The following is a 25776-nucleotide window of genomic DNA, read 5'->3' on the forward strand; positions in this document are numbered from 1 at the left end:
TTTAATTTAGCATGTTAGGTGTGTGTGTGTGTGTGTGTGTGTGTGTGTGTGTGTGTGAGTGTGAGAGAGATACTGATGGTTTGAGGTAGAGCTCATTTCAAACTGGACACAACAGGGTAAGTTTGCTTGTAAACACACAGAAAGGAATATTACGTGATCACTCACTGCCACAATCGATTAAGAACAGTCCATGATATATTCATTTAAAATCATAAAACTGATTTTAGAACCAAGTCTTTGCTTCCTACACTGATCTGAAGAAGTTGCCATGAACCGGTTCAGTATTTGTTCTTGATGTACGCAAGGGCTGCTTGGATATCTTCTTTGGCTTCTACATTCTTAGAAGTGTGTAAAGGAACAAGAAATAAAACAAAATGCGGTTTATGGAATTAAAAAAATATATATACTCCATGTGTCCATTGGTGAAAAGTGATATTCCCAGGTCACTTCTCGGGAACCTCTGGGTTTCGACCACTGCAGCTCGGCCGCCATCTAGTGGCAGAGCGTCTGTCCTGCAGTCTGCTCACTCTGAGACTGTTCCCAATGAACACCAACTCAACGGCCTCCCTGCTCTGGGAGTCTCAGGGGGCTTCGAGGGGCCCCGTCCAGGCGTACCGAACCTGGAGGACCCAACCCATCTGCCGGCGGGGGAATGGAGTCTCTCGTGCTCTCCATGTGGCCTACAGGAGAATCTGGGCCACGTACGGCGAGTGTGTGCTCGCTATGGCCGCTAGCAGGGGCAGGTCGTTAGACTCGATCCTGTGGGGATAAAGGAGATCAGATTGTTGGCATTCACTGGATAAAATTTTCTTTTTAAAAAATCACAACTGGCTGAAAGACACTTGAACTCTTACCCTAGAACCATGCCGTAATAATTAAAAAAAGAGATGGTCTGTCCTTTCAAGTACTCTGCCAGCATTTTGCTCTTGAAGTAGAGTTCCTGCAGCCGGTCCTCCAGATGCATTATACACTGAAAACAAGAGCGAGAGAACAGCTCATGTCACACACACACACACACACAGTACAGCCTTCATGCCAACATACAGCGCTGTCTCCAGTCTTGCTCCTGCAGAGTTTAGCTACAACCTGCCTGCTTCAAAATCAAAGTCTAAAGCCCTGCATGTTTTGCTGCCCCTGTGTTTAAAATGAGTTGCTGTAGCATTGTATCAAAGATACATGGATGAAGTTTTGTTCAACAAAACCAAAGGATTACTTACTTTTGATACTTTTTTGATCCAATTATCAGTTACGAATAATATCTCATTTAGGGATGCACAATATTAGATTTTAGTCTATATCCAATATGCTGATATTTTTCAACTCATATCAGCTGATAGACGATGCTGATATTTTTCCTTTTGTTTGGAAACAACATCAAGTTTCTCCTGTGCAGCAACAATAAACATTATTTTTACTCTAGGTTAGTTTTAAGCAAACTAAATAAACAAAACAAAACAAAAAAAACTCTTTATTAGTAAGAGTACACTGAAAGCTTTGAAAATATCTATTAAAAAAAATCAATCATAGCAATTTTTATTTATTTTTTTTGGAAGTGATAACCAAAAATCTTTGTATTCTAATTGTATTACTTTTCAATTTTATGTAATTATTTTTAAACAAAAAGCAATAAGAGATTTAAATATTAAGTGTTCTTTTTTGCAAAAAAAATAAAAAGAACTTTGCAAAAGAACTTTGTAACACCAGACAGGTGTTAGGACCCGGGGGAGGCTTAAATGCAGCAATCCAAAAAAGTGAATCTGATCAGCATTCAGGCAAAAGTTCACTTCAAGAATCAACACTGCTGACGTGATCTTATCGCTAACACACCCTGATTATTCGCCTTATCAGCAAGGCATATCGGCATAATTTTTCATATCAAGCCAATGCCAATGTGTACGGGTGCACGATAAATATCAGCCGATAAATAATGCGCATCTCGTCAGTAAAGCCGGTTCTCTAATCAGAGGTAAATTCCATCAGGTGTGTGATTTCACACAGAGCAGCTGTTACTACACAGAGCCGTTGTTAACTGACAAGCTGCGCAAATCCATGTTCATTATCAGCGTCTTTACTGACGAGATGCACATTAATTATCGGCCGATATTTGTCGTGCACCCCTACCAATGTTTACATTTTAAGCCTTCATCGGCCAATTCCGATAACATTCTGATAATATCGTGCATCCCTAATCTAATTACTTGATTAATCGTCAAAATAATTGCTTACTTAGTCAATAATAATCAATAGTGAGAGCACTACAGACTGACGAGGAGCAGATTCTTATGTTCATCACAGTTAACATCATTAGAATCGTGAATCACATACACATAATTGGTTCATGATTGTCAGTTTCACTGTCCTTGTGTAATGTGTTAATGTTTCTCTACAGACGTGCTGATGAGTAATCAAATAAAGCAGAAGCAGCGTGAGAAAGTTGCACTCACGAAGTTTGGCGACAGGTTGAGTCGGTAGAGCTGGTAGGTGGACTGGAGCAGGTTGGACACGAGGTTGGACACGAGCACCTCTTGGCCCAGCTTATCTGAGGGTCGTCTCTGGCTGCTGGCCACCTGCACGCTCCACTTATCGGTGTCTGCGATAATGCAGACGGCCTCCGCGATGGGTTCATCCAGCACAGGATGCTGCATAACAACAAGACAGCTCGTTTCAAATTACAATGAAGCTTTTCACGTTTGCTCATTTAGGACTCTCAGTGACGCTCGGGTGCGTTGGGGGGTGTGTTTTACTGTTTTTTTTTTGAGAGTGTGTTGTGTCTTTTTTGTCTCTAAATATGGGTTGGTTTATTTGTAGTTTGTGTTTGGAGATCGTAAGCAAGGCTGTAACTAATAATTATATTGATAGCTGATTACTCTATTGATTATTTATTCATTAACCAATTTATTTGAATGGAAAAAAGATTTACTAAAAAACAAATGAATGTTAATCTATTATTTACAAATTGTCGTTCCCATCCTGTCCAATGCTGTCTCCTAAATAATGTGCAATTGTGAAACCAAATACAATAAACTTATCTATGTAGGCTATGCAGTACAATTTGCAAAATAGGGTTAAAATATAAACATTACACTGTAAACCCCAAACCAACTGACTGCATACCATACATAAAGTACAAGTTAAATTTTAAATTAATCATTATAAAATAATTATAAAGAAAGTAAAGAGTAAATGTTAAGTAGAGTAGTGCAGTTATTTTTTTTTATTTTTTATTTTTGGTTTTTAGTTTTTTTTTAATTTTGTTTTTTACTTTTATATTTTAAAGTTTCATTTTAATTTTAATTAAAGTTTAGTAATTTTATTTCAATTTTAATTTTAGTTATTAAGTGTAGCAAGATAAAATTAAAAATGAGAAATGATGTCTTGGCCACTAGCTGAAATAAAACATTTTGTTTTATTTCAAGTAATTTTTTTATTTTTTTAATGGTTTTAATTTTAGTTTCAGTTTGTGTAAACAAAAAAATCCCTGGCACAGATATGATTAGTTGATAATCAAATTTCTTGCCAATAATTGTCTTTATAGATGATTATCGATTAGTTGTTGCAGCCCTAATCTTATGTAACCATAACTATCAGCAACAGTGATTTGACTCTTCAAGTGTTGGGCAGGTGCTCACTGATGACCTTCTGGAGCTGGTGTTTACCTGCACAGCATGGGCCAGATCCGACACCAGGTTCTGCCTCAGTTTCTCATCATTGGGGGCTCCGTGCAGAACAAAGTCTGGGACGTACGTGGGACAGTATCCTCCGAACAGCGACCTCCCAAAGTTGGCAATGCTCGGTTTAGAGTAGTTCTCCACCAGCTTCTCCCTAGCAAACAGATAACCTTGTTCATTATCAACATTTTTAATACACAGACTAGGGCTGGGTGATGTGGCCGAAAAATCACATCTCTGTATTTTTTGGCTGAATTGCAATATATATATATATTTTTTTTTTACATCCTGGCCAATGTTGTCTAATGAAACAATGTTTATATTAATGGCTATGAAAACAAACATACTAACATTACAATATAAAAACAAAAATCATGCCTTTTAAAGCAGAGGTGAATTCAGTAAACTAAATATGAAAATAAATATAAACAAAAGCACAGACTAATTGCATTATACTTTGATTACCCTATTACAACTGTCACTTTACAGTTACTAATATCTTAAAAAACACTTACTTGTAAGTTTAAAATTCTACTTAAGGCACATCAATTGTCCAACTACAAATATTTTAGCAAATGTATAGGCTATTTTTGTCAAAATTATCGCTCCCCTATTCTATTGCACTTGTTCACTGAAGTCTGTGAAGTTCAGCAGAGACTCTCTGACTCACTCCTGACAGCAAAATGGAAATATCTCTGCTCTTACCCGGGTAACGGCACCTCAAGCTCATCCTGCCAGTCGGCCTGATCGTCACTGTAAAACGGCCCATCGGGATCTTGCCTGGGCAGCTCCTGTCCGGCGTCCTCGCTCTCGCTGTCCCCCAGCGCGCTGTCCGAGCTCTCGTTGCGTGGGATCTCCCAGTCGTTCAGCGGGACTGCTTTCTTTTTCTCCCCAACGATGTCTTGTGAAGGGACACTCAGCGACATCTCGATCCCCTTGTCCTGCTCGGCAGAACCGTCTCCTGCGTCGCACTTAGACCCGTCTTTGTCCAGCCGCTCGCAGGTCTGTCCGTGCACCCTAACTTGGCAGCCTTGCAAGTTTGGGGCATCTTTTCCTACGCCTTTCATCCCTGTGTGGTTGACATCATCAATAGTCCTCGTCTCCACGGGATTGTCATCATTGAAATACTCGTCAAACATGTCCACACAGTCCCCTTGTGTCCTTGGACACCACTGAGACGTCTTTCTAGTGAAGGACGATGCAGACGAGACTGTTTTGCTGTCGTTGGTCTTGTTTTGGTCCACTTGAAGTTTAGCCTCAACGTTACACTGCTTCTGCTGGTTGTCTTTGAGAAGCTTCTTGTGTTTCTTGATCTCCTGCTCCAGCGTCTGCTGTCGACTCTCCATGTCAGATTCAGGAGACATCGAGTCTCCGATGAGGAATGTGACTTTAGCGGAGGGTTCGTTCCCGGCGTTATCAAAGCTCTTGTCAGGGGGCTTCTTCTCTAGCAGGATATCTGATGGATGGAAGATCCTGATGGGCACGCCACCAGACTCCACCTCGGGCCGCACGTCCCCTTGAACCTCGAGCGAGGCTCTTCTCTCGCACGGCGAGTTGGAGCCGACTTTGACCACGGTTTCCAGTCGAGTCTCGAGCCGTGGACTCCCCGCCTCTCTGCAAACGGGCGCATCTCTGACGATGTCTGCGTCTGGTTTAGCGGGATACGGGCACTCGTCCTGGGCCTCTGTGTCCATGTACGTGCTGCTCCGTAAGCTGTTGTCATCAGAGGGGTAGCCATCCCCATCCTCGGCTCCCGGAGACAGGTAGTCTTGGCTCGGCTTGTGCACAGTGACCAGCACGTAGTCGGACTCCTCCACCTCTCCGGGGCGCAGCGACGTGGTGATGAGCGAGCCGGGCATCACGATGGCCTCGTCCACCGCGCTCTCCAGCAGGTGCATTTCCAGTAACTCCGAGCAGCGGATGAAGTAGGTCAGCACATAGAGAAGACGCTGCACCAGCTCCTGTCGTTGGCCCACCACCACCGTACGGGACAGACGCACAGGTGAGCCGATTGCCCCGTACAGGTCACCTGCAGCGATCACGACATCATTAACCAAAACAATTCACGCATATTGCCAGGAAACAAATAAGCTGTTCTAGGTAGTAATTAAATTACATATAGGGATGGGCATTTTTCAAAAAGAATGTATTTGAAATATCTTTATCTTGTTTTTTTTAATTTAGTTTTAGGGATGGGGATTTTTTTTTTTGATTGTATTTTTGTATTTGTTTCTGAACAAGCTTATGATTAGGCATTATACACAACAATGCTCTACAACAACGATATGTAACATTTCTAGGTGTGTAAACACCTTTTTAAAAAATATATATTTATGAAGAACAAAAGCATTCAAGCTCAAGCAGAGCAAATGGAAAAAATAAAGCAGTAAAATTATGCATGCCCCTAATCACATGTAATCTGGATTATGTAATCAGATTCTAAAAAACTGAATACTCCTAACTGGATTACATTACATTTAAAATGCTCAATCAGATTACAGTTACTTTTTAAATGGATTACATATAATTCGTAAAATATTCAGAATTTACTGATTGTCTCTATTTTTTATTTTTTCTCTTATAGAGTTCAAACTGCAGTCCTTACATTAAGCCCAGTTTGGGAAACCCCATTGTAATGTAATGTTTAATGCACTTCATGTTGTTGATATTAGCAGGTTCAAGTGTGTTTGATCCAGGCTAAAGCTAAACTCTTCAGGACTGCAGCTCCTGTTCAAATGCAGTGTTTCCCAACCCTGTTCCTGGAGGCACCCAAACACTACACACTTCTCAGACAAACACACCTGCTTATCCTCTCATTAGTAGAGACTCAAAGTCCTGAAATGCATGGGTCAGATAAGAGAAATATCCAAAATGTGTAGTGTAAGGGTCCCTCCAGAAACAGCGTTGGGAAACCCTGCTCTAAAGCTCACTGTGACAAGACATTTCCATCAACACTCCACTAGGTGGTGACATGCACACATTTTTGCACTCTTGCATGCTTCATTTACCAAGCTGTGCCCAGAGTGGGTTGTAGGGATGCGTTTTCGCCAGCATGTCCACACTTGGTGAGAAGTGCTTCTCCAGGAATATCTTTAAGGGTGGCTGACCGTTGGGCATGACCGTGGGAACCCAGGCGAGATGGTTTGTGAGAACCGCAGTGAGAAGCGCTGGGAGGAATCTAAAGGAACGAGATAAAGCAAGTAAAAACATAGTTACATTCACACTTATCAAGTGCACTCAGTGGCTTGAGGAGTATGTGTGACGTTACTCAACTGGTTCTTGGAGGCTTGCTCCATGAGCAGGGCCAGCTCCCTCATGAACTGGCCACAAAGCTGGTTCTTTTCAGGCGGACCGGACATCATGGTGAGCCAGACGGGCTCAGACACACGTGGCATGATGTACAGGTTGCAGATGGTCGTCCTATAATGCGTCCACACACATAAAGACAGAAGAGCTTTTGTCAACAGCTGAAACAAAGAGCGCTTCAGTTGCACAGGGCTGCCCCAGCCGGGAAAGACCTTTGCAGCATATTTAACTTCTCCAAATGTCACGCAGCCCGGGAGTATGGGCCACGGTCCAGAGATTAACACCCAGATGCCACTTGAAATGATCAGGAAAGACTGCAGAGTCACGAGTTGGACTGCTCCTGCAAAACGAGTGCATTTCTCCACTTTATTACATGCAAAGTGAATCTCGGGATGCTAAGGAAGTCATCAGAGGAGCAGCACAGTAAAAAGATCTCCCACATGTTGTTTACCGTTACAAGCAATACTCGTGCTGATTAGGGACTGGGAAAGATGCAGATGTTTGCACAAACTTCCAAGTGTGTTGCAAACAATCTGACACTTGGAAGAAAACGACAATGTACTCCCTTCCCAAGCCGTACTACACTTCCCAGTACTGAAGTTAGTGTGTAGTGACCTATAAAAAGCCTCATGCAACAGCAGCGAACAGACAGGCAGAACGGTTTTAGCACTGGATTAGGTAAGAGTTATGAAGCTCTGAGGTCTTCTTTCATGAACCTAAACCTGAGGACTGACAGAGCATGACACACGCTAAATGTCTGTCACTTCAAATCAGGTCTGAGTGATTATCTTAGCAATACGGTATTAGAGAAATTCACAATCTAACAACTTCAAGTGATATAAAGCCTCACTATATATTAACAAGTTAATAAATGTCACTGGTACGCTAGAAGATTTAACTGAACTAAACAAAGCGGAAAAAAATAGGATTCGTTTGTGTCACTATTCAAAAAGTTATGTATTGTTATATTGGTGCATCTACATTAAATGAATGTAAAAGAGCACTACATTAAATATAGATTAAGTAATGCCCTACTGTATTTCACATCTAGATTAAATTTGATCTCCCTGTCCTGACTAAAATGTGAACAGCTGATTGCTGATCAACTGATTTTCACAATAACAACACCACACACTGATGTACAGCTTCATCTTTTCAGATCTCTGATTCACAACAGTGACGGAGCTAGAGTTTTATACATTGGGCAGCCAAGGATAATTGAGGGGGTCTATAGACCATAAAAAAAGCATTGAAAAAATCCTACGATTGCGGACTACTTTACATTTACCCCACATTATGTATCCAACCATAACTTCAAATGTTAGTCTTTTGGACCTTATTTCTCTTATTTTTATCATCTGATAAACCAGCGGTTGGTGCAAAAACATCTAACACTAACAATAACTTTTAACATTAATACAGTGAATTCAGGAAACCTAAAACTTCAACTTACTTCAAACAGGGCTGCCAGCTATTTAGTTCAGGAATTATTCAGGAATAGTTAACAAGTTTGCAAATAAGTACGTTATTTTCTTCTCAAAAACTATCCAGGGAGCCCTATTGTTAAGGTTAAAAGTAACAATTGATTTGTATACAAGTTCATATTAGACCATTTTTGTAATAGCATTATATCTATACATTTGTATTAATTATAATAAAAAAGTAAAATATAATAAATGTAATTTTTGCAAAATTCTCCTCTTTAGTGTACATTTTTCTCACAAATTTATGGACACTGAATTTCTGAGGTTATGTGACAGTGTTCAAGCTGCTTTCTTACTGTGGTTGAAACACTCAATGAGTGATTACGAGACACTATGCATTCAGTAAGCTGTAGTGTTTCTTTAAACGCCCTCGGATGTTCATTCATGTTTATTTCACGTTAATTAGAATGTACTCCTGCTTCGTTTGATCTGAGGCAAAGCGGGAGCGCATGTGAACCGTCACGCCACTAAAGAGCTCCAAAACTCTATTTGAAATTCTTAATTAAACAGAATTTGAATGCTGAGAGTTTATTTCCTATCATCAGAAGTAACCTGCTCTGTCTTGTCTGTCAGCGGGTTGTCTGATGCACCAGATGCATCGCGTCCTTGAGTTTGAGGCTAAAATAAATGCTTCTTTCAGTACGATTACACAAAGAAAATGAAATTGTAGCATATTAAATTTTGGGGTGGCCAGTCAGATGTCAGGGGTGTCCAGTGCCACCCTGGATACCCCTCTGGCTCAGCCACTGCTTCACAACCCTGAGGATGAATGCCAAGGTGTATAATTATCCCTCTGTAGGTGGGAAATCTGAAATATTTGTTTGTCTGTTCACTTGCACATTATTGACTATTCTGGTCTGTCCTGACAGTGTGTGAGGCAGATAAGGTTTCTTTGGCACTGGGGTCAGGTTGCTCTGGCTGCGGACCAACAAGCATATGACTTGGAAGTATGAGAGGGTGTATAATTGATCGCACTGACACGGACCGAGCTTATTTTACACAGACCAAGACTGAAGCACAAGCTCACACGGCCTTCTGCTTGGTTCCTGTTTATAAGCATTATTACTTAACACTAACAAATTAACGGTCAGTTCAAAACTTACGCTAAAAATAATTAATTTAAAATGTAGATAAAACAACTAGATGTGTATTTCCATTTCCATTTATTTATTAGTTAACAGGTATGAAACGATTCACTCAAGTCACGATTCGATTCAATTTACGATTTTGATTTCACAATTCGATTCACTTTTATTTTCATGAAATGAGACAAATTATAAATTAAATGTGTCTTTATTATTATTGCTTGGACAAAATGCTGCACACTTATTTGTGAAATTGAAATATAACTCTTTAATAATATACTAATAGCACTTGTATATTATTGCTCCTTTGTTGGTTTTGATTGCTTCTTTTGTCCTCATCTGCAAGTTAGATAAAAGTGTCTGCTTCATAACAAAAGTTAAATACAATGTAAATAACAAAACTAAATTGAAATTTTAAAACAAGCCCCAAATCAAATAAATAACACAAATAAAATAAATCTCTTCATATAAACAAAATAAGGCTTTGTCTGTGCTCTTTCCATTTAAATTAGAGGCAACCACTGCATTTTAATCATGATCCAAACAAAGATGCTACATGCATGCACCATGAGCAGTTTTTAATCTAAATTAGACTGTATAATTTAGAAATATGAAGCAAAAACAGAATGATTGGACTTCAGTTTTGTGAAACAATACATAAAAAATATCTGCATGAAACTGAAACAGCAGACGAGCTGAACGAGATGCAGATTCACTCTCTGCCAGCAGGTGGCGCTTAAAGCGTTTCCTTGGTTACCGCCGTAAACAAAGCAGCCCTGCACTTATGAACTTTAATATGCTTCATTTCGACAGTTTTTGAACAGTTCGGTCAAACTAACAGATCAATATTCGGATGGCGTTTTACTCTCAGAAGAATCAACCTACAAATATAGTTGGCATCAATATAGCCTTGTTCAGACTGTTTGCTTTTTGTGCATATCCGATTGGAATCCCATCATATTAAGCCATATTTCAAAAAAATTAAAAATCACAAATACAGTTTTTTACAAATCCGTTTCAAGCTACATTCTTAAATAGTTTTGAAATCCTATTAAAATCGCATTTCTGGAAATCTGTTTCAGTCTGACCACTCAGATCGGATTTACCTTTTCTTTTCAGACCATGTCACTTTCTGATGCCATGTAAAATATAAACACATCAGACACTGTTTGTAGAAAACATGCTGAATGTCTTAAAAGAAACAAGGCTTTGTTGTAATGTTTTAAGTATTGCAAACTGTATTGCTGTTATTGTTGGTGATTTTTAATGTAGGCATATTTAGATTGGATTTCAATGTGATATGCATAAAAATCAGATTTGGACTGACAGTCTGAACAAGGCTAGACAACAGGAAGCATGAAATCAATGCTTCCTATTTAAAATGTGACACCTCTAATATGATTGGCATGTATATTTGTGATCCTGGAGCACAAAACCAGTCTTAAGTGTCAATTTTTCAAAATTTAGATTAATACATCACCTGAAAGCTAAATAAATAAGATCCCAATTGATTTATGTTTTGTTAGGATAGGACAATATTTGGCCGAGATATAATTATTTGAAAATCTCGAATCTGAGGGTGCAAAAAAATCGAAATACTGAGAAAATCACCTTTAAAGTTGTCCAAATGAAGTTCTTAGCAATGCATATTACTAATCAAAAATTAAGTTTTGATAGATTTATGGTAAAAAATTTATAAAATATCTTCATGGAACATGATCTTTACTTAATATCCTAATGATTTTTGGCATAAAAGAAAAATCGATAATTTTGACTCATACAATGTATTTTTGGCTATTGCTACAAATATACCCCAGCGACTTAAGACTTTAAGCATTACGCTTCTTGTTGCCCTGAACATGATACACAAGTTATCGTGTGAATCGTGTCAAAGGTCATCGTGCTCAGTGCAGCAGAAGAAAACTTCCAGCAACGCCTCCAGCAAACACTATAGCACTAAGAAACTGCTTGAACACAAGGTTATTGCATGTGAAACCGCTCTCAGATCAGTGTTTTTGTCTCATGTCACATGAGTGGATTAGTGGATTAAGTGTCCAGTAAACCTTGGCAGGTCTTTTGGTGGATGCAAATAACAAAACACCTGGCGAGCAGCGTCCAGACATGTCACCACAAACTCACCTAAACTCATTGAGGCCGTCCACCATGCGACTGTAAGCCAAAGCTCTCTGGCTGGCATCAGCTGACCTGCGGCTCAGTATCATAGCCCAAACAAACAGAGAGCCACAAACACACACCGTAAGAGAGACGCAACAGATGGCGCAAGACGACGGCAAACCACAAAGACGCAAATCATGTCTAACCTGCTCAATGGCACTTTTGAGTTTGTTCATGTGACTCTCAAAGAGCGGAAAGTGAGAGAAGAAAAAGTCCTGGAACTTGGCGTTTTCTTCCTCGTTGGGGGAGAGCAGAAAGATGACACCGATAGCGATCTTCTTCTTCCTGGCAACACCCAGACTCGGCCCGCCGTTCTCATCGGACATGTTGAAGCTCTCCTCCACAGACCTGGAACACAAACACACCACTGGATTAGACATGGAAATGTAAACAAAGCCCAATGCCGGGGTGCTGCTGCGTGGTTGCAAGTGAAAAGAGTCCCACACTGAAGTTTAACAGCACTAATGAGTCCGCACTACTGCTTGTCATTTCTGAATTTCTCTCTCACGCTTACATGCGTTATGATGAAAGCTAAACCTGCTGTGATTAGAAGTGGGTGATATACTGGTGGGAACAGTAAAACAGTACAAATGTGTCATGAAATTCTGGTCTCTATCACGGTTACGCTCACTAGACATGAAAGCATACATTTATGCAGTTTTAACCCATACCGGTTTAAACATTCAAGCGATGTCAAACCCTTTGAATGCTCTTTCATGTCTCATTGCATTCAAATAGTCTGAAATCGCCTGAATGTTTAAACTCTCAGACTGATAGGAAATCCGCTAACACAAGATCCAGATACTGAAATCTTTTTGAAATGATAATTTTTTGCTGGTGATCACACTTAAATGGCAAAAAAAAAACACAAAAATGTCAAAAAGCTCATCACAGAGACAACTGGAAGTGTATCAGGATATTAGATTTGTGTATCAGTGTGTGTGTCATTAATGGTAATTAATACTTGGTGATTACTGTTTATTTTGTTATATTTTAATATTTCATATTTCATTTATACAGTGAGAACTACGCAGTTTTATTTTTTTTTTTTTTTATATTATTTATTATTTTTTTATTTATGTTAGAAATTTAAGAATTACTATCTTTGTCCTACTGTTTATATATACACATACATATATATATACACACACACACACACACACACACACACACATACAGGTCCTTCTCAAAAAATTGCATATTGTGAGTTCATTATTTTCCATAATGTAATGATAAAAAATTAAACTTTGTAGATTCATTGCACACCAACTGAAATATTTCATCTTTTATTGTTGTTTTAATACTGATGATTTTGGCATACAGTGAAAACCCAGAACTATCGCAAAAAATTAGCATATTTCATCCGACCAATAAAAGAAAAGTGTTTTTAATACAAAAAAGTCAACCTTCAAATAATTAGTTCAGTTATGCACTTACTTGGTCGGGAATCCTTTTGCAGAAATGACTGCTTCAATGCGGCGTGGCATGGAAATCAGCCTGTGGCAAGCTGAGGTGTTATGGAGGCCCAGGATGCTTCGATAGCGGCCTTAAGCTATCCAGAGTGTTGTGTTCTATTCTCTTCACATATCCCACAGAGTCTATATGGGGTTCAGGTCAGGAGAGTTGGCAGGCCAATTGAGCACAGTAATACCATGGTCAGTAAACATTTACCAGTGGTTTTGGCACTGTGACAGGTGCAGGTCGTGCTGAAAAACGAAATCTTCATCTCCATATAGCTTTTCAGCAGATGGAAGCATGAAGTGCTCCAAAATCTCCTGATAGCTAGCTGTATTGATGTTGTAAAACACAGTGGACCAACACCAGCAGCTGACATGGCACCCCAGACCATCACTGACTGTGGGTACTTGACACTGGACTTCAGGCATTTTATTTCCTTCTCCCCAGTCTTCCTCCAGACTCTGGCACCTTATTTCCGAATGACATGCAAAATTTGCTTTCATCCGAAAAAATTACTTATGGACCACTGAGCAACAGTCCAGTGCTGCTTCTCTGTAGCCCAGGTCAGGCGCTTCTGCCGCTGTTTCTGGTTCAAAAGCACATACGGTGGCTCTGGATGTTTCTACTCCAGACTCAGTCCACTGCTTCCGCAGGTCCCCCAAGGTCTGGAATCGGTCCTTCTCCACAATCTTCCTCAGGGTCCGGTCACCTCTTCTCATTGTGCAGCGTTTTTTGCCACACTTTTTCCTTCCCACAGACTTCCCACTGAGGTGCCTTGATACAGCACTCTGGGAACAGCCTATTCGTTCAGAAATTTCTTTCTGTGTCTTACCCTCTCGCTTGAGGGTGTCAATGATGGCCTTCTGGACAGCAGTCAGGTCGGCAGTCTTACCCATATTGCGGTTTTGAGTAATAAAGCCTCAGGAATCTTTTGCAGGTGGTTAGAGTTAATTAGTTGATTCAGATGATTAGGTTAATAGCTCGTTTAGAGAACCTTTTCATGATATGCTAATTTTTTGAGATAGGAATTTTGGGTTTTCATGAGCTGTATGCCAAAATCATCAGTATTAAAAAAGACCTGAAATATTTCAGTTGGTGAGCAATGAATCTAAAATATATGAAAGTTTAATTTTTATCATTACATTATGGAAAATAATGAACTTTTTCACAATATGCTAATTTTTTGAGAAGGACCTGTATATATATATATATATAAAATATTTATAATTTTATATTTTGCAGTGGTAACAACCTCATTTCAGGCAAATATAACTACTGTGACATATTATTGTTAATGTGAAGTAGAATTTCTCCTCTATCTTTATTAAAACTTTCGGTCCCCTAACTGTAAGTGCAGTGTGTGCACCAGTGTGTTGCAATCGCACCATCGAGGGAAGACGCCGTTCTCCAAGCTTGTGGTCTGGCTGCGTAACCAGCGCCGCTGGTAGCTACTAGCACAGCTGCTGGTGAGAGACGAGCCCGGCGATGGAAACGGGGTGATCAACAGGCTGCTTAAAGATGCTGTCAACAGAAGAGAGGAGCAGTGAGTCAGTGTGTTCACATGTCCATCATGCAAGAGCAAAACACTCACACATGGCAAAAAAAAAGTAGTCTTGCATGACGTGCAAACAGAAGAAGGTACTCAGTGCATCATTTCTGAGCCTCTAAACTCTTAAATGCTGTTTACTTATTTATTTTGCTAATGAAGCTTTCAAAAGAACCGTACACCCAAAAATGGAAATGTGCTGGTTTGTTACTTCATCAGATTTGGAGAAATTTTGCATTGCAACACTCGCTCACCAATGAAGTGAATGGGTGCCGTCATAATCAGAATGCTTCCTCTAGTGAAAAAGTGCATCCACTGTTGTCCTTTCACATCAAAATCCACCCACAAATTTATATAGAATTGTTTTTGACTATTTTGACTTGTAAGCGGAGCTTGATCTGTGCAGATTTCTCTCCTGATTCAGACAAGACGACTTTTTCATTAGCGGAATCGATATTATGGAATATGGACTCGTATTTCTGCAGGAAAACAATGGTTTAAAGTCAAAATGTCTTAATGGTTTGTTTCTTACAAACACGCAGCTTTTGTATTCTCAAGATATTAACTGATGTACTGGAGTGGTGTGGATTATTGTGATGTTTTTATCAGCTGTTTGGACTCTCATTCTGACGGCACCCATTCACTGCAGAGCATCCATTGCTGAGACACTGATGCAATGCTACATTTCTACAAACCTGATGAAGAAACAAACTCATCCTGATCTTGGATGGCCTGAGGGTGATGACCTTTCAGAAAGTTTTTATTTTTGGGTGAACTTTTGCTTTAAGAAGCACCCCATCACCTGTGAACTGAGCACTGATGAAGCACTGATAGCATTCAGGTTTTCAGGGTCACCGGAGAGGCCGCAAGAGAGTGATGTTCAGAACGAGGTGACACGCTTAAAGAGCTCAATGGAGATGAAACATGTGTGTCGACCCTGAATTAGCCTCCTCATTTACTAGTGCAGGTGGGCAGCTTTGGGAACCGCTAAATATAAACGTCTGTGCGTGTGATGCTGCATTAGCCAGAACGAGAGATCCCAGCTATGCTGCCCAGCTCATCAGGCACTTTCCATTGCACAAGCTTTTCCAGGTCTGCTGCGTTTTCAGAAAGCTGCACATCTCAGTGGCACAGGGCAGATATTCCTCTTCTGTGAGCTTCAGGATGTCCTGCCTTAAGTATCATTTATAATGACGGCTACATATGAAGTTGTTTGTAATCACAGAATAATTTAAAGGTATTTCTAGGGTGGATTTCTTAATCAGGTGCCAATCCTTTCATAGTTTTAAACCTGTGATCGCGTTCGATAAGAAAACATCCTGACACCAAGATCATGAGCACACCAATCCTTAAAACCCTTCACATTAACATCTGATTATTTGCACATCACTCACGACTGTAGGGCCTTATGATATCTAAGACGTGTAAAAAGCAGATTGATTCATAGAATCCAGTAATAAAAAATGAAATCTACTGTATAATGTGGAGTCAAATTTGGATGAATAAATCAAAAGTAGGGCCGCACACTCAATCAAATGCTGAAATGGTCTGGTGTCGGTGAATATGAAAGGAATAGTTGACCCAAAAATGAAAATTTTGTTATATACTCACCCTCATGTTGTTTAAAACTGTGGTACTTTTACATACTATGGAAATCAATGGCTACCAGCAACTGTTTAGTTACCAACAGTTTTCAAAATATCTTCTTTCATATTCAACAGAAGAAAGAAAAAAAAAAAACTCATACAGGTTTGGAATAACTTGAGAGTGAGTAAATTCATTTTTGGGTGAACTATCCAAACAGCAGAAAGCCTGCTATGTAAATGTGAAGTCTGCATGTTATGTGTGTCTCAGTTTGCTTTACTACACACTGAAGCTCACATGATGCTTGTCTGCGTCTCACTATATGAGGACATGAACACATGAACTTCCTCTCCAGAGTCACTTCACCAGCATTTCACCAGAAACACACTTAATCACTTATTGTAAGGTCCAACTCTCACCATTAACTATGACTTTTGCCTCACTAAACTCCTAATTTTATTTACAGTTAGTAAGGTGGTTGTCAAGTTTAGGGATGGGGTTGGATTAAGAGATCTAAAATATGCTCATGCAGAATAAGACATTAATATGTGCTTTATAAGTACTAATAATCAGCATGCTAATAAACAACTAGTTAATAGTGAGACTTGCTTCCTAAAGACAAGTGCAACCAAGATCTTCAATAAAACCCGACAAAATAAAGGTTCTGTTTAACTTTAAGAAATTATGACATGCTATATATTTTACATGACAAAATACATAATTATTGTACAGTAGAATGTACTTCTCAAAGTAATTAAAACTATGTAATAGCACACGTTTTGTCTGTTTTAATTTAAACAGTAAACCTCTGTTGTGCAGCACTTTGTTTGCCAACGAAAGGAATTGTTAAATTTACATTTAAAAGATTAATAAAACATTCAAGTTTTATGCATTAATATAATTACCTTAAATCAAAATTAAAACAGAATTTCTGAAAAGATAAAACATTTCATATGGCACTATTATTGTTAAAATTTTAATGCATTGCTAAAGCTTTATGAACTCCATGATTAGACATTATTAAAATTTAATTCAACTATTAAAATTGAATGCAAAATAAAACGCAAAGATTTCCACATTTGTAGCCTAGAAATAAACCGATCGCATGCAATAATTGTGTGTTTGAATGTAAATGTGTCCCATGTGACTTCAGCATGTGTAAAGAGACTCACCGGAGCGTGCGATGCCACTGTCTCTCTCATCATACAGTCCTCGGCCCGGCATGTCCATGGGGTTACTGTGTCCTGAGAGGAAGCAGAGAAAGTCAAGCAGGGACGATTTACAAGAGTTTGCTCATCCCTTCCCATCAACCGTCCAGCCATCTAATCACCACTGTGATCTACCTACACATCAGCACAGACACATGCACACGCAGCAGGCAGAAGAGGGCAAACCAGTGCATTATGGGGGATGGGGTAGAAAGTAACCCTGGGCTTGTCAAAGCTAGAAAGATCACACCAGAACAGATCGACCAGTTACACGTCCTAAATGCGGTCACATAAAGCACAAGCAAACTCCTTAGATGCACATGCATAAAACACTAGTGCCACATGCACATACTCGTGCACACACACACACGCGCACGCACGCACGCACACACGCCAACCTGAAAAGAAAGAGGCACTCTTGATGAGACGGAGAGGGCCTTGCTCTGAGAGCGCCCGGCGCGGGCCGCAGAGCTGAGAGAAACCTGTACGATACCGCGATCAGGAGAGCAGGACGACAAATGAAGAGAAAGACACACATCCAACTGTTAGTCAAGTACAGGAAGAGACACACAGATGCTCAAAAGTCTGGAATCATTGATAGTTTTTAATGCTTTTTGAAAGAAGACTTATGTTCACCAAGGTTGCATTTATTTTATTAAAAATACAGTAAAACAGAAATGCACATATATTTTCAGCATCATTACTCCAGTCTTCAGTGTCACATGATCTTCAGAAATCATTCTAATTTGCTGATTTGCTGCTCAAGAAATATTTCTTATTATTATCAATGTTGAAAACAGTTGTGCTGCTTCATATTTCAAAAGTCTAGGGCAAGTATGATTAAAAAAATCATCAAGGACGTATTAAATTGATCAAAAGTGACTTTCTATTCATCAGATAATTCTGAAAAATAACTGCATCACAGTTTCTACCAGAATATGAAGCAGCACAACTGTTTTCAACATTGATAATAATCAGATATGTTAGATGTTAGAATGATTTCTGAAGGATCATGTGACACTGAAGACTGGAGTAATGATGCTGAAAATTCAGCTTTGGTCACAGAAATAAAAAGCATTTTTATTATATATATATATATATATATATATATATATATATATAGAGAGAGAGAGAGAGAGAGAGAGAGAGAGAGTGTGTGTGTGAGAGAGAGAGAGAAAATAGTTACTTAAAAGAGTAATAATATTTTCACAATATTACTGTTTTTTGATCAAATGAATGCAACCTTGGTGAGCAGAAGAGACTTCTTTCAAAAAATGTGTACAAATCGTAATAACTCCACACTTTTGAGCAGTAGTGTATCTTAAGCTGTCAGGATGACACAGACAGACAGATGTACGGCAACACCACACAGAACAAACACACAGTGTGTGTGACTGGATCTATGAAAATTTCATATACAGGCTCAATTCAATAATCTGTGCAGTCAATTTTGAGGGTGCTGCACACAAACTCAGATAAACATGATAGTTATAACACTCAGAACATGTGCGGGTCATAGTTCAGCCTAAAACCAAAAATGACATTTGCACAAAAAGAAACCAAGCCTATATTTAAGACCATGAGGATTTCTTATATTGAACGATGACAATTAATCACACTTCTTTCTCATTACGGTATTGTTTCAGGATATCTGGCTGGATAATGAATGACAGCGCTTTAAGCTAACAGAGGATACAAGTACTATATTTTGTCTTTTTCTTTAACCCTTTGATGCATGATGTCCACTACAATGGGTAGGTCTTCAAAAGTTTGTGATATTACATCCTTACATACCAAAGTCATGTTTTGCATAACATAAAATCAAAATGAGTGATGAAAGAGGCATCAAGCAGCACTGAAATATTCACTACTATTTGCTTTTGCATGAGCTCTCTAAAGCTACGTAATTTTGGTGTAATAAAGGAAATGCATATTTTTAAAAATAAATATTCTATGTATATATTCATAAACAAGAAGCTATTTTTCCTTTAACATCAAAATACATGATTTTAGGGAGAGAAAACTTCACATTTATATTTTATTTAATTAGTAAATTAAAGCATTTTATAATACAAGTTATTTATTAAAAATAAATCTAAAATAAATAAACATACTGTACTTTTTTTATTTAAAACATTAAGCAAATTTTTCCTTTCCTTTTCCTTCACGCAGATAAAAATGCTGTCTCAGTTCATTCCTAGAGGATGTGACAATTATACGCGTTTCTATATTTCTGTATATTCTGTATATATGTTTCTTTATACACCGTAAACTACCAAAATCTAAAGGAAGAACTATGACCTGGACATGTTCTTAATGAGCCCTTAAAACGAACACAGAATCACGATGTTTAAAAGAGCACTGTGAAGATTTCACAGAAAACTTGGGCACAATGGAAGAGCACAGACACGGAAGAAAACTTGGGATCATTAAACATAAAACAGTGTTACAAATAATTCTGGCAGCTGAAGCTGCAAACGTCATCCAAGGATTGATTTGGTAACAGAAACTGTATTGGAAGTGTGTGTGGAGTAAGGTGAGGTTCGGAGGATCTTGTGTTACCTATGCTGCCCAGGAAGCCGTTGCCGGCGGTGTTCTGCTCGGGCCGCAGCGCGCCGGAGTCCTGACTGATGAACTCTAAACTGTCCTGCAGTCTGTTAAGTAATCAAGAGGAGCAGTGAGGCAATGGAGCACAGCGAATGTACCGCTGAACGTGTGTGAGAGTGTGTGTGGCTTACGTGTTCAGGCTGCCGTAGACGCTGCTGCCGCCCGTTCTCGCTGTAAACACTTTACTGAGCATCAGCTGCGGAGGAGATCTGGGAACAAACACAACAAACACACATCTAGTCAGCACAGGCTGCTCGTCACACACACCGTCCGCTTGACCTCCGTACGCTCTCACCGTATCTGGTGGATCTTCAGCGTTGAGCCTTTGTAGCTCATGGCCACCGAGCCGAACATCATTTCTCCGAGCATGTTAGCGTCTGATGAGCACCGAGAGGAGCCCTGACACAAGAAAGAAGGAGGGAGGAAAGCAGGAATGAATGTATATGGGTGTGTTTGTTATATGTGTTTTATAATATTATTGTGTTATTGTTGTTTTGATGATTTGAGAGCTGACTTTGAGCACGTCACTCAGTTTGCTCACACCAAACAAAAGCACGTTTTGAGAGCATGGTTTCGTTGCCTGATGTATACCAGTAGAATGCAGTTAGAATGACCTGAATTTCAAGATATGAGGGCAAAAAAATCTTCTCTTATATATCTATACGATATAGTTTAGCAATTTCACACGAGCAGGAGTTCTTTTTTTTTTTTTCAGAATATTAACATTATCGCAAATAATATTGATTTTATGCAGCAGTTCAATAAACATCAAGTTAATATTAAGTGATGTGTACTTTAGACACACTATTGTCGATCAGTTTTTGCTCTATTTCACTAATGAAAACCAAATAAAGCCATGGGAGAACCATTGAGTGTCTCTGAGCGACACAGCGATTTGTTACTGAATGTATCCACGTTTTTGAATGAATCAGTGATTCAATGATCCATTCATAACGAGAGTCACTCGCTTTGTTCCCAAATGAAGCATCAATTTAAATTGAATAGGTTGAATTAGGGCTGGGCAACATGGCAAAAAAAAATCTCAAAAAACTTTCAGAATGTTTGACTGTTTCTTGATTTAGATTTTAGATTTTTTTTTTAATAGTCAACTTTAATAGTTAACTGTTATCATTAGCATGTCGTAAATGTGTCTAATTCTAACTTTTGGTATTATTTCTATTCAAAATTGTGATTTCTCAATTTATAAAAAACTAAATCGTTTTTCAAAAAATTCTAATTAATCGATAAAATCAAAAAAAAAATCCCTCGTAGTCCTAGGTTGAATAAATGACTCACTCCTTAAAACCGTGAACTGCCGCCACCTACTAACAGTTTTAGCTTCAAATTTAATACAGTTTAATATTCAAAATGTTATTTTTAAAACACTAATCTCAAAGCATTTTTGTGTTTGGTGTGTAAATACATCTAAATGCTTCTGTAGAGCAAAAATGGATTTTGTTGATACTGATTATACAGTATTTGATTATTCGAATGGAATTTATTGGTTAAAATATAAGAATCTGGCATACAAGATGATGCATATATCTAATAACGTTAGGGGAAAAATGCATTCAATTAAAGGTGGCAAATATTCAGTCTTTAATGAAACCGTTCATTTCTGTGGACTGACCACTGCAAAAAACATGAAGAGAGAGAGAGAGAGAAAGAGAGAGAGAGAGAGAGAGAGAGAGAGAGGGAGAGAGAGAGAGAGAGAGAGAGAGAGAGAGAGACAGAGAGAGAGAGAGAGAGAGAGAGAGAGAGAGCGAGAGAGAGCGAGAGAGAAAGAGTGAGAGAGTGAGAGAGTGAGAGCGAGAGAGAGCAAGTGCGCGAGAGAGAGAGTGAGAGAGAGAGAGTGAGAGAGTGAGAGAGCGAGAGAGCGAGAGAGAGACAGTGTGAAGGCTTGTGGCGGGACTCACCTGGAAGCGGTTTTGTTCTTTGGGCTCGGAGGCGCAGGACGAGGTGCTGTCCAGGGAGCTGGAGCTGCCACCTGTAGGCCTCAGCTGACAACACTTCCCAAACATCTTCGCCTGTGCCTCTCCACACACCTTCTGCAAACAACACAGGGACAAACTCAAGAACCCAGCGAGACGCTCATGAGTGCAGTCACTAAACCTGAGAAACACACCGGTTCATCAAGACCCATGTTCTGCAAAAAACACATTTGCGGTGTATGTTTGTCTGGAGCGTGAATGCAGAAGAATTCTTAAACAGTTAAAGGTGAATCAATTGCCACTGATACATTTTTTAAAAGGAGTGAGGTGAGAGTCTGAATTGAATAATGAGACACTTTTGCAAAGCAAATAAACACAAAAACAAAAACAAACAGCGAGACCAGTTTAATATGAATCATGATCAGACGTCTCTTGCGTACGAGTCGGTTCTTTAAATGAATCATTCAAGATGACTCTCGAACGCAGCTGAATCAGTCCGATTATTAAAACAGGATTTTATTTTAGTTCAGAGATTTCTGTCCTTCAACTGAAAGTCCATGCAACCAAAACTGAAGTTCATAATGACTTATAACACATAATCCACATGAATGGAGCCTTTTACTCCACATCTTGTGAATCTTGTTTAATCATATAAAGTGATCGTGCCTTATAAATATTGATCAACACACATCAAATATGATAAGCTGGAGCTCAGTTGTGCTTGCTTGACGCACGAGTGATTTGCTCACAAGTACATTCAAGCTTCTGTTTACCATATTTGATGGTAATGAAATCTGGTCATCATGTGTCTCTACAGCAGACTTGGATTAAACCGCTTGATTCATATGGATTGCTTTTACAATGTCTTTATGCACATTTTGAAGCTTTAAAATATTTGTTTGCATGTACTTAATCGGAGGGACATAGAATCTCTAAACAGCCTTCAACACAGATGAGGAAAAGGCTCGAGTTAATGAGTGTTTTGGCTGTGCGTGCCAGGCTCAGTGTCTCTAATGGCTCATGCCGAGTCTCGTCCTGCTCTGTGAAGAGCACAAAGGAACTCGAGCATGTGAGACTGTCATATGACTTCCTTAACAACTCGTGAGCAGGCCGTTTGCTTACTCACTCTCTTCTGCTCCCGGTCAATGACTGTCTCTCTCTCTCTCTTGTGAAACAATATCCTCTGCCAAAAGCGTCATGTGATTGCAGCCGCAGCTCGGCTCCATATCAGCGATCTGCAGAGCCTCACCCGAACACATTAGACAGGCTGTTTATTATTCATCAGGCAAACCAACAGCAGCTTGAACCTGCGGTATACTTCAATAAACATGCAGCGGATTTTAAAAAGCATGTTTTACTTTTATAAGGGTTTATTTTGTTTTTTAGCTCTGCTCACAAACACTAGACTATGGAAATAACTTTTACTGAACCTTCTGATCACACTGCTGTTCTTCCTCAGTATTTTTGTCTTGTTTTCAGTGCAAATGTCTAAAGATTCTTAAATCGAGATACATTTACATAAAGTCTTGTTTTCTGAGAAACTGGTTAAAACAAGAACAAATATCTGTCAGTGGGCTGAAAGATAAAATCTATTTAATTCAAAGGGAAAACAAGTTTTCATTCCCTACTGACGGATATTTGTTCTTTAAGCATAAACTCAAGTGAATGTGTCTTGAGTTAAGGCTGTTTGAATGCTTGTATTGAAAAACAAGGCAAATACTGAAAAAGATATTATTGTTTACACTGCGTGCAATATTTAATGCGTTGACTTTAAGACTTTCTGCTCTGATTTAAGGTATTTTAAGGCCTGAATTTGTGGAAGACTGAATTAACAGATCTGTAGAAACCCGGTATAGTGCACAAAACATTTTGAAACGGTCATCAGTTTTGCAACATCAACACTCTTCGTGAACTGAATTACTTTGAGCGTCATATGTTCTCATCACATTCAATCCAGACTGTTTGTTCTGCCAAGAGGAAACGCAGATCAGAATTCCCTTCACATTTCACGTCACAGTCAGATGACAACATCAGGCGTGGAAAAAGTTGGTTTTTGGGTGAACCGGCTTTTGCACAGAAACCGCAGCCTCATGACATCTAATGACAAACAGCTAGCAGACGTGACAGAGAGTGCGACACGCCTTCAGTCATGTGAATGTGAAAGAATGCGTACACACTCAGAGTCAGCTGATGCTATTATTACTGGAGATAAGGCCTCTGGTTCACACAGCACTCACCGTGACCGGGGCATCTTCTGTGCTTCTCTTTCTGGTGTCCGAATCGAAGAGGACGTTCCTGCCGCGCCGCTCACAGTCCTGATAGACGATGAGACGGATCTGGCTGGGCTCCAGCTCCGGTGACGACCAGCTGACGGACACAGACACGAACATGAGCACCACAAACACACTGACTCTTAACTAAAAAGCTTCCTTCAGCGGCGATGGTTTGGGCCGCTCAACCCTCTACAGTGCAAGTAAATCACTCATGTGACTAAATATTCACTCTGGGGGAAAAAAAGATGTCTATCATTAGCCATTAGCTAATAAATTCTTAGATTTTACTCGCTATTGTGTAAGTTGGAGGCTAATTATAAGTTTAGCACAGATATATTTTCACTCTGTGCTGTTTTACAATTCATCTCAATGGATGCGCAACACACCTATATTTATGCACCATAAACTCTAGTGTGAAGGAGCACGACTTCCCGTCACTTTGCTGAGAGCGCTGTGTTTCTCACACTCATACAGAGAAAGAGAGAGAGGAGAGTAGGGCTGGGTAATGTTCAAAATCTTTCGAGCCAATTTCGGTACCTCAGTTTCGATACCGGTTTCTAACGATACTTTTTCCGATACCAATTTTATGAAATCCATTTTAACACATTACCTCAGAAAAACTTTGGTTTTATTTTTTCAGTTTGACTCATGCTCCTTAGCCATTGCACAAACGAACAAAAAATGTTTTATAAAGAGCTCATGCTCACCGAAGCTGAATTTATTTTAATAAAAAATACAGTAAAACTTGTAATATTGTGAAATAGTATTACAATTTAAAATCTTATTTGAATATATTTCAAAATGTAATTTATTCCTGTGATGTCAAAGCTGAATTTTCAAAATCATTACTTCAGTGTCACATGACCCTTCAAAAATATGTAAACAGTTCGCTGCTTAATATTTTGGAAACTATGATAAATTTTTTTTTTCATGATTCTTTGATGAATAAAAAATTAAAAAGAACAGCATTTATTTAAAAACGAAATATTTTGTAACGTAACTCATGTTTTAATGTCACCTTTGATAACTTTAATGCATCCTTACTGAAAAAAAATTCTGACTAACCAACACATTTTGAACGGCAGTGTACATTCAGTAGTTATTATTGATTGCAATATAAACACTGTCAGAGTGATCAACAAGGTATCTCTTCATTTACCAGTCGAAGACGGAGCAACTTTCTGCTCTTATGTTTACTCCGTGCACTGTCAAGGTCTTCATCATATTTGTCGTGGTACCGGTCTTTGCAGCAATTATTTTACCGCAAATTCTGCATCGCGCGCTGTTGGCATCGAGCCTGGAGAAATGTACCCAAACTTTTGATCGACTTTTTCACATCTTTAAGGTATTATGTGTGTGTGCTCGCGTCTCATATAAGTATGCGCGTGGAGAGTTTGTGCATGCGCGTGCCTCATATGAGTATGTGCCTGTTTTTATAGTCTATGGTATGT

At 39.1% G+C, this 25776-nt stretch overlaps 1 protein-coding gene across 3 annotated transcripts in view; it reads right to left on the minus strand.

The window, feature by feature from the left end:
• Window positions 1-6: 6 nt before the first annotated feature.
• Window positions 7-25776, minus strand: part of LOC109052414 (folliculin-interacting protein 1-like) — a 33760-nt gene continuing 7990 nt past the window's right edge. For 2 of the 3 annotated variants that reach the window (XM_042711238.1, XM_042711239.1), the window contains exons 2-18: window positions 24290-24419; window positions 22038-22169; window positions 20417-20520; window positions 20253-20330; window positions 20077-20168; window positions 17913-17996; window positions 17479-17550; window positions 14562-14697; window positions 11865-12066; window positions 11683-11768; window positions 6942-7088; window positions 6677-6846; window positions 4374-5697; window positions 3657-3822; window positions 2445-2639; window positions 855-970; window positions 7-759 (exon numbers count right to left, since the gene is read on the minus strand). In XM_042711238.1, coding sequence (XP_042567172.1) covers window positions 681-759; window positions 855-970; window positions 2445-2639; window positions 3657-3822; window positions 4374-5697; window positions 6677-6846; window positions 6942-7088; window positions 11683-11768; window positions 11865-12066; window positions 14562-14697; window positions 17479-17550; window positions 17913-17996; window positions 20077-20168; window positions 20253-20330; window positions 20417-20520; window positions 22038-22169; window positions 24290-24419 — 3313 coding nt within the window. In that variant the 3' untranslated portion in view covers window positions 7-680. The remainder of the gene's footprint in view (window positions 760-854; window positions 971-2444; window positions 2640-3656; window positions 3823-4373; window positions 5698-6676; window positions 6847-6941; window positions 7089-11682; window positions 11769-11864; window positions 12067-14561; window positions 14698-17478; window positions 17551-17912; window positions 17997-20076; window positions 20169-20252; window positions 20331-20416; window positions 20521-22037; window positions 22170-24289; window positions 24420-25776) is intronic. The other variant, XM_042711240.1, reaches the window with a different exon arrangement.

Source organism: Cyprinus carpio, chromosome A21 (assembly GCF_018340385.1).
Source record: "Cyprinus carpio isolate SPL01 chromosome A21, ASM1834038v1, whole genome shotgun sequence".
Lineage (NCBI taxonomy): Eukaryota > Metazoa > Chordata > Actinopteri > Cypriniformes > Cyprinidae > Cyprinus > Cyprinus carpio.